General features: G+C 44.0%; 1 protein-coding gene across 4 annotated transcripts in view; it reads left to right on the forward strand.

Annotated features, from left to right (window-relative positions):
• The first annotated feature begins 337 nt into the window (after nt 1-337).
• The window catches only part of Atg10 (autophagy related 10), a 279,336-nt gene continuing 265,032 nt past the window's right edge, over nt 338-14,641 (forward strand). Inside the window, exon 1 of one of the 4 annotated variants that reach the window (XM_037209521.1) lies at nt 338-394. Coding sequence is in view for 3 of the 4 variants with exons in the window: in XM_037209522.1 (XP_037065417.1) it covers nt 8,213-8,248 (36 nt within the window). In the remaining variant the exon portion in view is untranslated. Of the gene's footprint in view, nt 395-8,130; nt 8,249-14,641 lie in introns of those variants that run through there. The other 3 variants (XM_037209522.1, XM_037209520.1, XM_028891025.2) reach the window with 3 other exon arrangements.

Raw genomic sequence — 14,641 nt, forward strand, 5'->3', positions numbered from 1 at the left:
GGGTGACAGCAACCAGGGTGGCCTGGCTCTCCAAGCTCTCGGGGATGCGAGCGGCGGCCTGCATCCTTGCTGGGACTCCACTTCCTCACCGGCCCCCCCTTTATGGTGAGGATATTAGATAGCGTGTTGGAGTGAGTGTGCAGGCCCCCTGGCTCGGGGCCGCCCCTGCCAGGCTGACATCGCCCGGTGGATTAGGTTTTGGAAAGGGATGCGGGTGCACAGGTTGCAGGAAGGTCTCGTTCGGAGGTCCCCCGGGCGCCCGGGCGTCCCCACGGCGCATGCTCAGAGCGGCGCGGGCGGGGCTTCTCCTCCCGCCCCGCCCCTCCGCCGTCCCGGCCCCGCCCCGCCCGTCTGCGCGCCGCCGGCTGCAGGTCTGGGCGAGCGGGAGAGCGGGGTGAGTACTCGTCGCCACGGCGCCTCCTCCTCTGGTCCCCGCAGCCCTCGCCCGCCTCCCGGGACCGGAGAAGGGCGGTGGAGCGGCCAGCCCGGCACAAAAGGCCGGGGAGGCGGGCGCGGGCCGCCAGGCGACCTTTCACCGTGGGCTTGGCGTGTGCTCACGTGACCTGGAAAACAAAGGAAGTGGAGACTGGCAGGCCCACCTGAAGGGCTTCCAGATTTGCAGCCAACACGGCCCCCCCCCCCCGAGTCTACAAAACCGGGAAGGGGTGGGCATCAGAGATACAGGAATAATTAGCTGATGTATAGAAGACATACTTTCAGTTGCAGTGATAATTTTGAAAATTTTGGTAGTAAAACCCGGGGTGGCCACAGGTTCCTTCACAATCAAAATGGAGTCCTAATTTCTGCAGTTACATGCTTCTGACAAGATGTAAATAGTTTCCAAACCTAAGAACAAACAAACAAACAAACAACAAACCCATATTGTGGGTTTGTTTCCGAGACAGGGTCTGCTACACACTGTGTAGCCCAGACTGGCCTTGAACTCTAAGCAGTCATGCCTCAGTCTCCCAAGTGCTGGTGGGCACTCCCCAGGCCTGGCTTGTTTGGTCTGGGCTCCAGGTGGCCTCCTGCGCTCAGCCTGCCTTCCAAGGAGCGGACAGTGCAGGCGCCATCATGGGTTACAAGGGCCATCGGTTTTGCTTCAGTGTTCAGACTCATGCCCTCTTGTTATGAGTGTACTTTGTCAGTCGGCTTGCTCTTTCCAAATTCAATAGTTCTGTGCCGAAAGCTTACTTTGAGTCATTATAATCTGATAGTGGCCTCCACTGTGGTGGCAAGGTGTACATTTATGATTGTTAGGGTTAGAGAAGAGAGACCCTGTGCAGCGCTCAAATCCACTTTAGGATCCCAGGTATTACCGCTCCTCATTGCTTCCAAAGCTGCAGCTATGGACAGGGGAAAAGGACACAAAATGAAAACCTTCGCCGAAAAATAAACTCGAGTAATGAGGAAGTTCAAGTCTCCCAGAGCAGAGCTTTGAAAAACGTCACACCCGAGCTTGCTGGCTCAGCACTGTCACCCCAGCATGTCGTAGCTGGAGGCAGAGCTCCAGTTTGAATCCAGCCTGCACTACACACAGCCAGATCCCGTCTCAATGAGCAAAAACAAACAGAAAATTGTTATTTGTACTTTAATGGAAGAAACCAGTGGAAATAGTTCTCAGCTTGATTCATTTGAATATGGAATATTACAAGATGAGGATAATGTTAAAGACCTTGCTATCGTGGAGGGATGTGTGAGACAATGCTTTAAAAAAATCCTATCTTCCCTTTCTCAGATTTCTAGACTACTCTAATCTCGTGCTGCTTATGCAGCTGGGTCTGACCTTGAGCTGATCTTCCCGTCTCCAAGGTGCTGGGAATGGAACTCGGGTCTTGGTGCAGGCTAGGCAATCACTCTGCCAACTGTGCCACCCACCCCACACCTTTTTTTATATTTTAGACAGGGTCTTATGGAGTCCAGTCTAGTGTGGACCTTAGATTCCTCCTGCCTCAGCCTCTAGAGTGCTGAGGTTGTAGGCATCCACTCCTGTGCCCAGAACAAGATATATCTTGATAACACTTCTTAGTGTTCGGTAAACTTTTGAGAAACATAAGCATCCCTTTGGGAAAACAGTAAAGCTCACATAAGTAGGTAGTTTCAGGCTGGGACTGATGTGAATATTAATATCTTAGAAGCCTCAAGACATGCTTTGGAGTTCAGAGGTTATGTTTGAATCACAAGTATAACCAACATACAAAAGAAAGAGCTATAGAGATTATTTGGTGATGGGACATTGGAAACGAATGTCTTTAGGGGCCAAACAGGCTATAAAACACTTAGAAGATAGGGCAACTAAAAATATGCTCCACCTGAGGGCGATCTTCTGCAGAAACGGAGGCCCCTCTACTATGCTTGGTTCATCAAATGCTCATTGGTCTATCAGGGCCAAGGAGAATAATTACCAATAGTTTGCCTTTGAAGTTAGGGTTATTTCATATCATTGTATATTATCTTTCCAAGAAGATCTTTTCATCCACCCCTTTGTGCTCTGGACCCTTACGATGGTTTGCTCTTGCTCGCAGTTTTAAATAGAGTCTTTTGAGTTTGAAGACTCTTTGTAAACTGCTTGCTCCCTGTTCCCCAGATTTTCCTGTAGTCCTCAACCTACTCTCTAGTCAGGCTGTTTACTTGTCCACTCTGTGTCATTTCTACCGATTCCTAGGGTCATTATCTGCCCCTCCCCCCACCTCTTAGTCAGTGCTACCAGCTTGTTTCAATTCATAATTCCAGGAGAAGCTGAAAAGTCTCATTTCCTCTAGACCATGGTTGTAATGCTCAGACGCTTTTGGTTGAGTTACTTACCTTTACCAGTTATAACAAGCGACTTATCTTGTATCTCAATTTCCTTATCTATAGAGAAAAAGCATACTAACATGCCTCATAGAGAGGCTCTGAGGATTTTAGTTGCGCAGTTCCTGACGCATAGCAGAGGCTTGACGGTGCTATTTTCAATTATCACATCAACCCATACTAATTCCTTAAATAGCATTGTACAATTTATCATTGATTTTATTGTATGGAATTAATGTTCTTTTCGGCTTGAAAATTTCATATAAAGTTGATTACTGACTATTGAAAGCAAAGCCATAATTTATACTTCTTTTTAAAAGTCTCAAATCTCTCAGGATGATACTTGAGGGCTCAGTATGTATCTTTTTTGCTTCCTGTCTTGTTATCTGGTTTCTTTTCTATTAGCCATTTTATCTGTGTTGCTTATAATTTGAAATTCAAATCCTATCTGTCCCAAAAGTATTTCAGGTGACTTATAACCCATAAATGATATAATAACAAAGATAAATCATAGTCATGAAGAGATGAAGCTCAAATAGAAAGATGACATTAAGATGAGTCACCCGGAAATACAGTCTATGAAAAGTTGTACTTTCTTCTCCCCTGTTTCTATATAATCACTAAGAGTAGCCTCAGAGGAAGTTCTGAGCTTCATGATGCTCAAAGGGAAGAAGGAAACATACCACATACTCTGTAAAAACACAGCTGCCTGTGCTCAAATAATTGGGCAGTCATTGCCCGAGGAGGTGCCATCATGATGGGTTCCACATCAGCAAACAAAAACTCAACTCGGTTCATGGTCTGTCCAAGGAAAGCAAAACTACGCTCTGTCTAGCGGCTGACCTCTAGCTAAGGAATTCCCGCTGGAATGACCGGAAGACAGTCATTGCTCCCCTTACAGGTGTCAGATGCCTCTCTTTCCTTGTTCTGTGTTCTCTCAGGAAAAGCCTTTGCCTTGCTCCTCTATGGTGGAGCCCCGGACTGCCTGCATTCTGGAACTGCCCAGTCGAATCTCGTGTCTACTCAAGCTCTTTAAAGGTCCAGTGTACCACAGTTGACTGTCGGGCGCTTAGACGTGAATATTCAGTGCAGGGATGAAGATTGTGTCGTAGTTTCAGAGAGGACGCAGAAGCTCTGGTTCTCCCGATCTTGTTGACCTGTGACTGACTGACTCCTCTACAGGCGGCATGTGGCTTGTGTCTGTGTTCTTTGCTCTTAGTCAGTTGGCATTTTTTCATTTTGACCTTCTTCTGTGTTTCAGGAAAACATTTAAGAGTGTATACTAAAATGCTGATTTGATCTCTTCCCCCGTTCAAACTTCTGTATTTCTTTTTCTTATTTAGAATGTAGACTTTATGTTTCTGTTTTTAATTTTCCTTCCTTACCACAACTCCCTTTTCCTTTTCTAATTCTCAGTTGGGGTCTTAGGACCTAGCCCGGCCTGGTACTTACTTTGTAGCCCAGGCTAGCCTTAGTCTGCCTGTCTTCCTCCTACTTCATCTCCCTGTTACTGGGATTAATGGTGTTTACCACCACACCTGGGTCCCAGTTCACTTTTTTAATTTTAGCAGTTTTTTCCTTGTTATCTTGCTTTCAGATGCTTTGTTTTCTTTTTAAATTAGTAATGTAGAGTAAATAATTTTTCCGGTTTTTCACCATTATAGAAAAAGGCTTGGGCTGGAGAGATGGCTCAGAGGTTAAGAGCACTAACTGCTCTTCCAGAGGTCCTGAGTTCAATTCCCAGCAACCACATGGTGGCTCACAACCATCTGTAATGAGATCTGGTGCCCTCTTCTGGCCTGCAGTCAGTCATACATGCTGTATACATAATAAATAAATAAATCTTTAAAAAAAAAAAAAAAAAAAAAAAAAAAAAAAAAAAAAAAAAGAAAAAGGCTTTCCCTCTTCAATCTTAATTTTTTTTTTTATTTTTCATTTTTTTTTTTTTGAGACAAGGTTTCTCTGTGTAATAGTCCTGGTTGTCCTGGAACTCTTTGTATACCAGGCTGGCCTTGAACTCGAAGAGATAAGCCTGCCTCTGCCTCTTGAGTGCTGATTAAAAGTGAATGCTACCATTGCCTGGCTAATTTTTTTTTTTTTTTTTTTTTTTAAGACAGGGTCTTGCTATGAAACTTTGGGTGGCCTGGAACTAGCAATCCTCATGCCTCAGCTTCTCAAGGGCTGAAATTCCAGATGTGCATCACTGTGTCGACCTCTTCAACTTTATGGACGTGTGTCTCTTTTCTTGTTCAAGAGCTTCTTATTGGCCCCATGTTGACATTGATATTAGTGACTGATGGAAGAGGGATTGTGTGGGTTGGCGTTGCTGACTCAGGAAGCAAGTGCCCCTTCTCTCCTTCCCTGCGAGTAGATTTGTTGATTCTTCTTTTCAGTGTCCAGTTGGAGAGCAGGTGGGTGGGCACAACTGCAGTTAGGAAGGATTAGATCTCTTCCCGATTCTTCCTGATTCTCTCCTTTCTCTGCCCTGGGCCTGTAACCTGGGGAGTGTCTTTGGTTCATTTACAGCTTATGCATTTAGGGATTTGGGGAAGATGACGGGAGACTGTACCACTATTTCGAACGCTGCTCTGTCCCCTCAGCTCCCCACTGCTGGCTTTCTGTCATAGTATGTGGTACATCACATTCTTCTCGGGCCCTGCCCGTTACAGTTATTAGAGAGAACACGGAGTGTGAGGACCAGTAGGAGAAAGGCAACTTAGTATGTTTCCTTTAAGGAAATACAGAATGGAGGAAAGTGAAGTGCTTCCTGTTTCCTCCTGAGACTTCCTCTTGTGGAGGTCAGCGAAAATACCAGCTCCAATCAGTGGTTCCTCCCTCCATGTTGTTTCCTGTTTAAACTTTGATTGGTGGTATGTATTGTGAGATGGTAGGGAGAACTGACCTGCTCAGGAGCTGCAAGACTGAGCTGCCTTCCTCCTCCTGATGCTTCCCACGCTAGTGATTGGTCTGCCCCACCCAGGCTGCCGTGTGTCGAGAAATCCAGGCTTTAGCCACCACCCCATCAGATGATCTACTTTTGGTCTCAATTTTCTGGTATGATTGCTTCTCAGTTATTTTTGAGGTTATAATTAGAAATATTTATTTGGGATCATATGGAATCATGTACATTTTTTGGTCAGGGCATAGGATTTCACATGAAATCTGTACTTACTAGCCTGCTCTCTCAACTAGAGGACCTCTGCCGGGGACCTGCAAGGTGTGTGAGTAACCAGTTTACAGGAGTTCAAACCAAGTCGTTGTAAACGTTGATGTTTAGCTCTCATAGCTAGAATTGTCTCCCTGTCCCTCCCTCATCCTTCCTTACCCCCTCCCTCGTTAGTACACAGTCTTATGTTGTACAGACCAGTCTTGATCTCACAGACTCAAGTGATAACTTCTGCTTTAGTGTAAGTGCCTGATACTCTACCCACAAGCTTGTGCACCATGCCTGGTGTAGTAGTTTGAATGTAATTGCCTCCATAATCTCAGGGAATAACCATTAGGAGGTGTGGTCTTGTTAGAGGAAGTGTGTCACTGTGGAGGCGGGCTTTGAGGTCTCATAGATGCTCAAGCGCCCAGTGTGACAGTCCACTCCCTATTGCCTTCTGATCAAGATGTAGCCAGCACCATGCCTGCATGCCGCCATGCTTCCCATCATGATGATAATGGACTGACCTTCTGAAACTGTAAGTGAGCCACTCCAAGTAAATATTCTCCTTATTGGAGCTGCTGTGGCTGTGGTGTCTCTTCACAGCAACAGAAACCATATCAAAGACACCTGGTTTGATAAAAGGACATAATCTATGTTTACAGTTATAATACTGTGGAATTGTTTCTTAGGGTGGTTTTTAAATTTTCAGGTTAGCATGTAACATGACTGATAGTGTTGTGATATTTTCATACACGTATGTCATTGTATTGTGTTCTTATTCATCTGTCTCCTCCACTGCCCTTCCTTAACTCCCTGTGGTCCTCGCAGTGGGTCCCTTTCTGCCCCAATAGTCTTCTATGTGCTTTAACGTCACATCAGTCCCATTACCTTTATCCCAACATTGCTTGTTCACCTGTCATGGTCAATAGTGTCGGATTCTTCCATAGATGAAGTTGCTTCCTTTCATTAGTGAAGAATGATCTTTAATGTTTAAGTATATGCATAGCGTGTTCTATTATGTGTATGTGTATATATGTGTATATATATTTATTTATAAGTAACCTTAAGTCTGGGGAAACGTGTGTGTGTGTGTGTGTGTGTGTGTGTGTGTGTGTGTTTATATATATAAACATAAAATCATATATATATAAAATCATGATTCAATATACACTAACTTATTGATTCATCAAAAGAAATATCTTTGCAAGAAAAAAATTACACACACATAGATTTGGTTCCATACATCAGATTAAAGTTCACGTAACAATACCTAGTGAGCACACGGTTTTTAGTTGAGTAGCTCATCTGAAGAGTGGTCATCTGTGGAATCCCTGCTCCCTGGAGCAGCAGAGCAGCATGGGTGGGTGGAGGGGTGGGTGGCTTCTCCACTCTCTCCATGGAGGGCCGACCCCGAGATTGGGAAGGTAGGAAAAACGGTTCTCTTCAGTCTTTGGATTCTGCTGAAGTGATTGCGAAAAGGTTTGTATTGAATTAAAGACAGCGAAACAAAACAAAAAAGGAAGAAAACAACAACAACAACATCCAACCCGTTCAGCCAGATCAAGAGTCAGGCCGAGCAGATGTATCAGTCATTATACACTAAGACACAAGGGACTGTGACTCATTTCCAATTGTTACATATACTTAGGAATGAAAGGTGTATTGTTTAAGATGAGGGGAGAATTGAGATTTTCCTGCCTCAGAAGAAGCTTTCCAAGTGTTAGGATTAAAGGCCTGGGCCACAGTTCCTAGCTAAAATTCATCTTTTTACTGAACATTCACGATTGTTCTGTTGTTATCTCTAAAGCCTAATTTTTTTAAATTGGTTTTTTGAGACAGGTTCCCATGTAGACCAGACTGGTCTCCAACTTGCTATATTGCTGAGGGAGGATAGCCTTGAACTATTGACCTCCCACATGCTGGGACTACAGGTATGTGTCTCCACACCCAGCTAGTCTGGCTGGGCATGGTGCCTCACATCTGTAATCTCAGCATTGGCGAGGCCGAAGTAGGGGGTTAGCCTGGTCTTTGTTGTAGTCCAGGCCTGAATGGGCTGCAGTCTAAGGTTCTCTCCGGACCCATCAAAATAAGGCAACTTGTCTGTGAACACACAGTTTACACGCGCTAGGTTTTTAAGGCAAATGGGATTATTGTTGTTGCTGCTGGCCAATGAGCCGCATTTGTGATTATTTCATTTTGGCCACATTTCTAGCCATTCTGTAGAGGAAGTTCTGAGACTATGATTTCTGCTTTTGCTAGTCCGGGAACATGGCAGAGGAAGAGGGAGAATCCAGTCTTGAAAGTGTGAGTAAAAGTGCTGATTGTAATGTTTTTATTTTTTTAATGAGTTGGGATATTCTTACTTGAGCAAAGAAACAGTTATTCACTGTATTTCATTATGGTACATCTGGAGGATCTGAGTGGAGATTAATACCCTTTTAATATGGTGTACTTCCCGACTTGGTGATCAAGCTGTGTTTGCATTGCAGTGTATGACATCCTCAGGAAAGCTCAGTTCTTAGATCATTTTAAAAGTATACAACCCAATATTAATTAATGTTTTGATGTTCAGTCATCTTGCTAGTAGCATAGTGATGTTAATTAGATAAAGTATAACTATTGAATGAAATTTTATGTTTCAACTAGCATTTTTAATAGTTCAGTAAATCTCAAGTACCTGGAGGGCTTAGGGGATGGAGTGTTTTTCTATTTTGTTATTAAGAGTTGGCTTGGAATTTTAATAATCATAAATATATATTGTGGTTTTTGTTTTTTAAATTGATTTTTATTTATTTATTATTTTGAGACTATGTCTCACTATGTAGTCCTGGCTGGCCTTTAACTCACTGTATAGACTACGCTGACCTCAAACTGATAGAGAGAAGCTTGCCTGTGTCTCCTGAGTGCTGGAATTAAAGATGTACACCACCAGGCATAAATTATATTATATTATTTATATTGTAAATTAAATTCTGTTTGTGCTGATTTGTTATCTTTGGAGTATGTCAGGATCATACAGTTGGAAACCCCATCTTTAGGACAGACAGCCCTATTTCAGTCCTCTAGTCTAGTTCTACATTCTTTCTCTGAGTGGTGACAGAGATCTGGCCGTCTGTACATTATCTCCAGGATATATATGCAGGATCATTATCTCCAGGATATATATGCAGGGTCATTATCTCCAGGATATATATGCAGGGTCATTATCTCCAGCTGAGAGTTCTTCCCTTCTGAGACGGACTCTTCTCAGAATGCCTGCTAGACCTGTCATTTGTGGATCTGCAGACACTTCTGTCAAACCCATGCTAAACTGAACCTACCTCTCTCCTAACCCTGTCTTCATCCAGGGATCTCCGTTGAAATACGCTGCCACCTAAAGGCAGAGAGCTTGGACTCGTGTTCAGACCTTTGCTTTCCTGCATTTCCTGCATTTGAACCCTCCCTCTTGTCTGTTCTACCCCCAGTCTTCACTCTGCACAGCATCTCCGAATCTCTTGGATTACCAAGAGCCCTTTACCTGACTTCATCCAGGCCTGACGAAACCACTGTCCGCACAGACAACAGACGTACAAATCCTGTCAGAGGTTCATTCCTGCTTCCCTCCCTCCTGCCATAGGCACCAGGTCTCACTTCCTTCCCATACCTCCACACTGCAGTCCCAGGAGTTCTTGAGATGGGCATGGTGGTCCACACCTGCTAGCCCAGCATTCAGGACATCGAGGAAAGAGGATCATAAGTCTGAGGCCAGGTTGGGCTCTTTAGTAAGTACCAAGCTAGCCAGGGCTACATATCAATACCATGCCTTAAAAAACGAACCAAAACAAACAGATAAACAAAACTCCCCAAACTAAACCCCTCCTCTGCATTTCCTTCCCACCTCTCCCCCTTTGCTTGGTTAACTCTGACACTTCCTTTGGGTGCTTTCTTCATTAGGGTCACACTGAATTTTAGCACCATTGAGTATGTGTAGTCTGGGAATGCCACAACCATCCCTGACACAACAGAGTCCGTGTAGCTGATGGTGACTTCTGCATGACCCCCCCACCCCCCTCCACACACACACACTTTGTCTTCCTCGGCCAGTTTCCTGCGTCCTTGCCCTCTGAACTTTGCATTGCTCTCAGGAGCGCACGTTCATGGTAAAGACAATCCTAACCCCCCAGCCCTTTCTGCGCTGTACCCCATTCTGCAGTTCTCAAGGAGAGGGACTTTGAGGTCAGAAGAGTTCATGACCAACCTTGAACTGTGTCTACCACTGTGCACAGTGGAGCACCAGGCTGGTTTGGGGAGCCGATGCAGTGTGAAGCAGTTTGCATATATAACTTATGTGATAGGAACATCTTCACAGATCAGTGCATCCACTAAGGAGTTTTAAAACAAAGCTGACATTTAAAGCAATCCTGAAGTCCTTGAGTGGAAGGCCATTTTTTTTCTTCACCCCACAAACTTTTTGTTAATGACCCCCCTTTCCTGACACCCATTTTAGGCCATTGCCTCTTCAACATTAGATGAAAATCCCTGTTCTTTAAGGATCGTGTGATTCAGTTTCTAAGCCATAGCACCTACTTACTGTCCCTGTCCAGTGGTGGTAGATGCCTGTGATACCGTCTTGAGAGGGAATCCAAGCACCTCAGTGTTTGGAACTTCCTGAGTGCCCTTCATATTTGTATGCAGTCTGCTGTATATACTGATCCCTGTTCACACAGAGACATCAGATACTATAGTCTACAATGTGCTGGGAATACTGTTTCCATCTTCACACTGAGACCATCAGAGCCTACGGTCTAATCTTCTGAGTATACTGATCCTGTTCACACTGAGACATCAGATGTGAGTCTCATATTCCCAGCTTCCCCCCCTTTCACTGCCATTCTTAAACCTTTTTGCTATCTTACTATCTTTTAAAAAAATTTCTTCTTCTCTCATATATTACATCCTGACTGCAGTTTCCTCTCCTTCCTCTCCTCCCAGTACCTTCCCCCCACCTCCCTTCTTCCCCAGATACACTTCCCCTCTGTTTCCCTTCAGAAAAGGGCAGGCCTCCTGGGGATGTCAACCAAACATGGCATATCAAGTTGCAATAAGAGTAGGTGCATCCCCTCATATTAAGGCTGGACAAGACAGCCCAGTAGGAGGAAAAGGGTCCCAAAAGCAGGCAAAAGAGTCAGAGACAGCCCTACTCCCACTGTTAGAAATCCCACAAGAAGACCAAACTACACAGCTATATATGCTAATGACCTAGATCAGACCCATGCAGACTTCCTGGTTGTTGGTTCAGTCTCGGTGAGTCCCTGTGAGCCCAGGTTAGTTGATTCTGTGGGGTTTCTTGTGGTGTCCTTGACCCCTGTGGCTCTTACAATCTGTCTTCCCCTCTCCCTCAGGATTCCTCATGCTCTGCCTAATATTTGGCTGTGGGTCTGCATCTGTTCCCATCAGTTGCTGGATGGAGCCTCTCTGATGACACTTGTGCTAGGTTCTGGTCTATGAGTGTAGAAGAGTATCGTTAAGAATCATTTCATTGTTGGTTTTTTTTTTTTTTTTTTTTCTGGTCATGTTTGGTTCTATTCTAGGTCTCTGGGCTATCTAGCCTCTGGTTCCTGGCCCTCTGACGGTGTCAGATCCGGCTTTCCTCTTGGCATGGGTTTCAAGCTGGACCAGTTGGCCACCGTGGGTTGGCCACTCCCACAATTTCTGTGCTGCCTTTACCCCAGCATATTGGCGAAAATTATAAAGGCCACTCCACGTAGTTAAAAGGAAGATTTATTTAGTGGATGACTTACAAATAAAGGAATGGATAGGTCGCGGGGGTCTGGGGAAAATGTATCGCAATCCAGCGGTGTTCTCTGGAGCTCTGCACAATCAATCTCCACTATCCAGGGTCCAGGCGCAGAGAGCGAGCCCAGAGCAAAGCGTCTGAGTGATTATTTTATAAGTGGATTGTGGGACTGCAGGGCTTGGGGAACCTGGAGAGAAGCCCTCCAGCTACAAATGGCGCCCAACGGCTCGAGTTTCCACCTTAAACCTGAGAATATTTAATAACCAATTCTAAACAGAGCCAAAACCAGGTTCCTGCTTCTTGTCTCATACGGGCAGCTAGATGCAGCAAAACGCAAGTTTGGACACTGGCGGGTTCCTGGCGGGTGCGTTTGACCGGCAGTATGGCGGAAATGAGGCATCTGCCAGCGGCAAATTAAGCTGTGTGGTAGATTTAGTCTTTACTAGTATTTAAAAAAAAAAAAAAAAGAGGTTTCTGGGCTACACGCTGCTTTGATAAAAGCTTAGACCCACTATTTCTGAGACTTGATGACTCCCAGAGCTGGCAGAAAACGTACCACTGCCATGTTGGGAAGCTGAAGTGGGCGGAGCCAGCAGCCACAGCGCCGTTTCAGGCTTACAATGGTGCAGTTTAAAGCAATAGGCTCAAGGCTCAAGGTAATATAAAACATAAGCCACATAAAGATGGCTACCACACAGAGAATCTGGATTATGTTCTCTTTGATATTCATAACTAAACAAAAACATTTGATTACAAAAGCTGTTGAGTTATGCCAAAATGTATATTTTAAAGGTACCTTGACTTCAAAATTTGGATATAAGGATATGTTACTTTGGAAAAGAGGTTCTGCTTTTGTTTCCCCAGAAAGCCAGAGGCTGTGGACTTGTTCCAGATTAAGATACATCAGGTTTCACCAGCCAAGACCCCTGAAAGGACTCCGATGACACCATGGCCCAGATGATCCAACATCCAGATCGGTTTCAAGGCAACTGGTTCACACAATACAGCCTCACGGACTACCCCATAGGTCTAAAATTTTCTTTGCGTCCCCATAAGATACAGTGCCCCCCTCCAGCAGGAAGTAGTAAGAGATGCTACGCCCAAATTCCCAAATATACCAAACTGGCTTTAGAGGTGGAATTGGCTCACTCCCCTCTAAACCCAGACATATTGCTTTTAAAAAAAAAAAAAATGGTTAAGGGATTCTTGTGTCCCAAATCAGAAGAGCCCTCTGGTGTGGGACAGAGAAAAACCAATATTTTTATTTAAAACAGGTTGATTATAAATGTGATCTCTTTCTGAAAAAGAAAAGGGGATATGATATATAGGAGGATATGGAGATGATAAGATAAAAGGGTAGATTAATGAACCTACTTTTAAAGAACAACTTGTTTAAAATGTTTTACATTGGTATAGATTTTAGTTTATGTTTAAAATGTTTTACATTGGTAAAAATTTTAGTTTATTAATACAAACTTAAAGTTAATTTTGTTATACTGTATATATATATTTCTATTCTTGTTTGAGGTATTATGTTTAACTCATTTAAAATTGTAATGGATGATTAAAAATAGATTAATAATCAGTCATCTATGATAATCATATTTGTAGCCATGTTAGTTAAGTCTTCTAGGTATACATAGATATATTTCAGATAGATAGGTAATCTTCAAACACTTCATAGACCTAGAGAATATGGCATTTAAATAACTTAAAATTCTGTTGATGTGAGACACAATTGCTCCTGGCTGCACCAATTGATCCCGAGAGAATGTTGGGCTTCTAAGACATTTCCATTTGGAAGTTTGTCTTTTTGGCACAAAATGGCCTACTGGGCAAAGAACTGCCCTTGCCTTGACGGCTGACAGTACAAATGCAATGCTGTCCTTTCTGGACAAGCGGGACACAAGGAAAGCGACTACTGTACTCTGCCAAGACAGGGTAAGATGGTCTCTCAGAATTCCTGCTTCTGAAAATGGTCTGTCAGATACTCTAGGCCTGTAGCCAATTTGAATGCACCAACAATGCTGAGAAACATCAGGTGACTGTCCAGGCTGCCAGCTGTCTTGGTCTACTCTTGCAAGATTCCCGAAGTTGCTTGCATCCGTCTACCATTTCTCAGGTACCATTATGTTCCTTCTCAGGTCTTTGATGTGGTTGAAAACTAGATAGTTGTAATTTCCTCAGTTATGATAAAAGATAAGTTAGATATAAAACCTTAAACTCACAAATATAAGATAGATAGGACATCTTCTTTAATATTGTAACTATAATTCTTGCTCGGTAATTGTTTTGTTATATGTAATTTTACCATGTTAAAGTTAAAACCTTCCTTTTTAAAAAAAAGAAAAAAGGGGAAGTGCTGTGGATATTGTTCTATATAAATAAAACACTGATGGCCAATGACCAGGCAGGAGGTAGGTGGGACAAGGAGAGAGGAGAATTCTGGGAAGCGGAAGGCTGAGGGAGAGACACTGCAGCCACCGCCAGGACAAGCAGCATGTAGAGACTCTGGTAAGCCACCAGCCACGTGGCAAGGTATAGATTTATAGAAATGGGTTAATTTAAGATAAAAGAACAGTTAGCAAGAAGCCTGCCACGGCCATACAGTTTATAAGTGATATAAGCGTCTGAGTGATTATTTTATAAGTGGATTGTGGGACTGCGGGGCTTGGGGAACCTGGAGAGAAGCCCTCCAGCTACACCAGCACATCTTGCAGGCAGGACAAATTGTAGGTCTAAGGTTTTGAGGCTTGGTTGGTGCCCCAATCCCTCCACTGGAAGCCTTGCCTGGTTACAGGAGGTGGCTGGTTCAGGCTCTGGAGCCCCCATTACTAGGAGTCTGAGATAGGGTCACTCTCGTAGACTCCTGGAAGTTTCCATTGTATTAGGTTTCTACCTTGCCTTTCAAATTCATCCCT

Source organism: Peromyscus leucopus, chromosome 11 (assembly GCF_004664715.2).
Source record: "Peromyscus leucopus breed LL Stock chromosome 11, UCI_PerLeu_2.1, whole genome shotgun sequence".
Lineage (NCBI taxonomy): Eukaryota > Metazoa > Chordata > Mammalia > Rodentia > Cricetidae > Peromyscus > Peromyscus leucopus.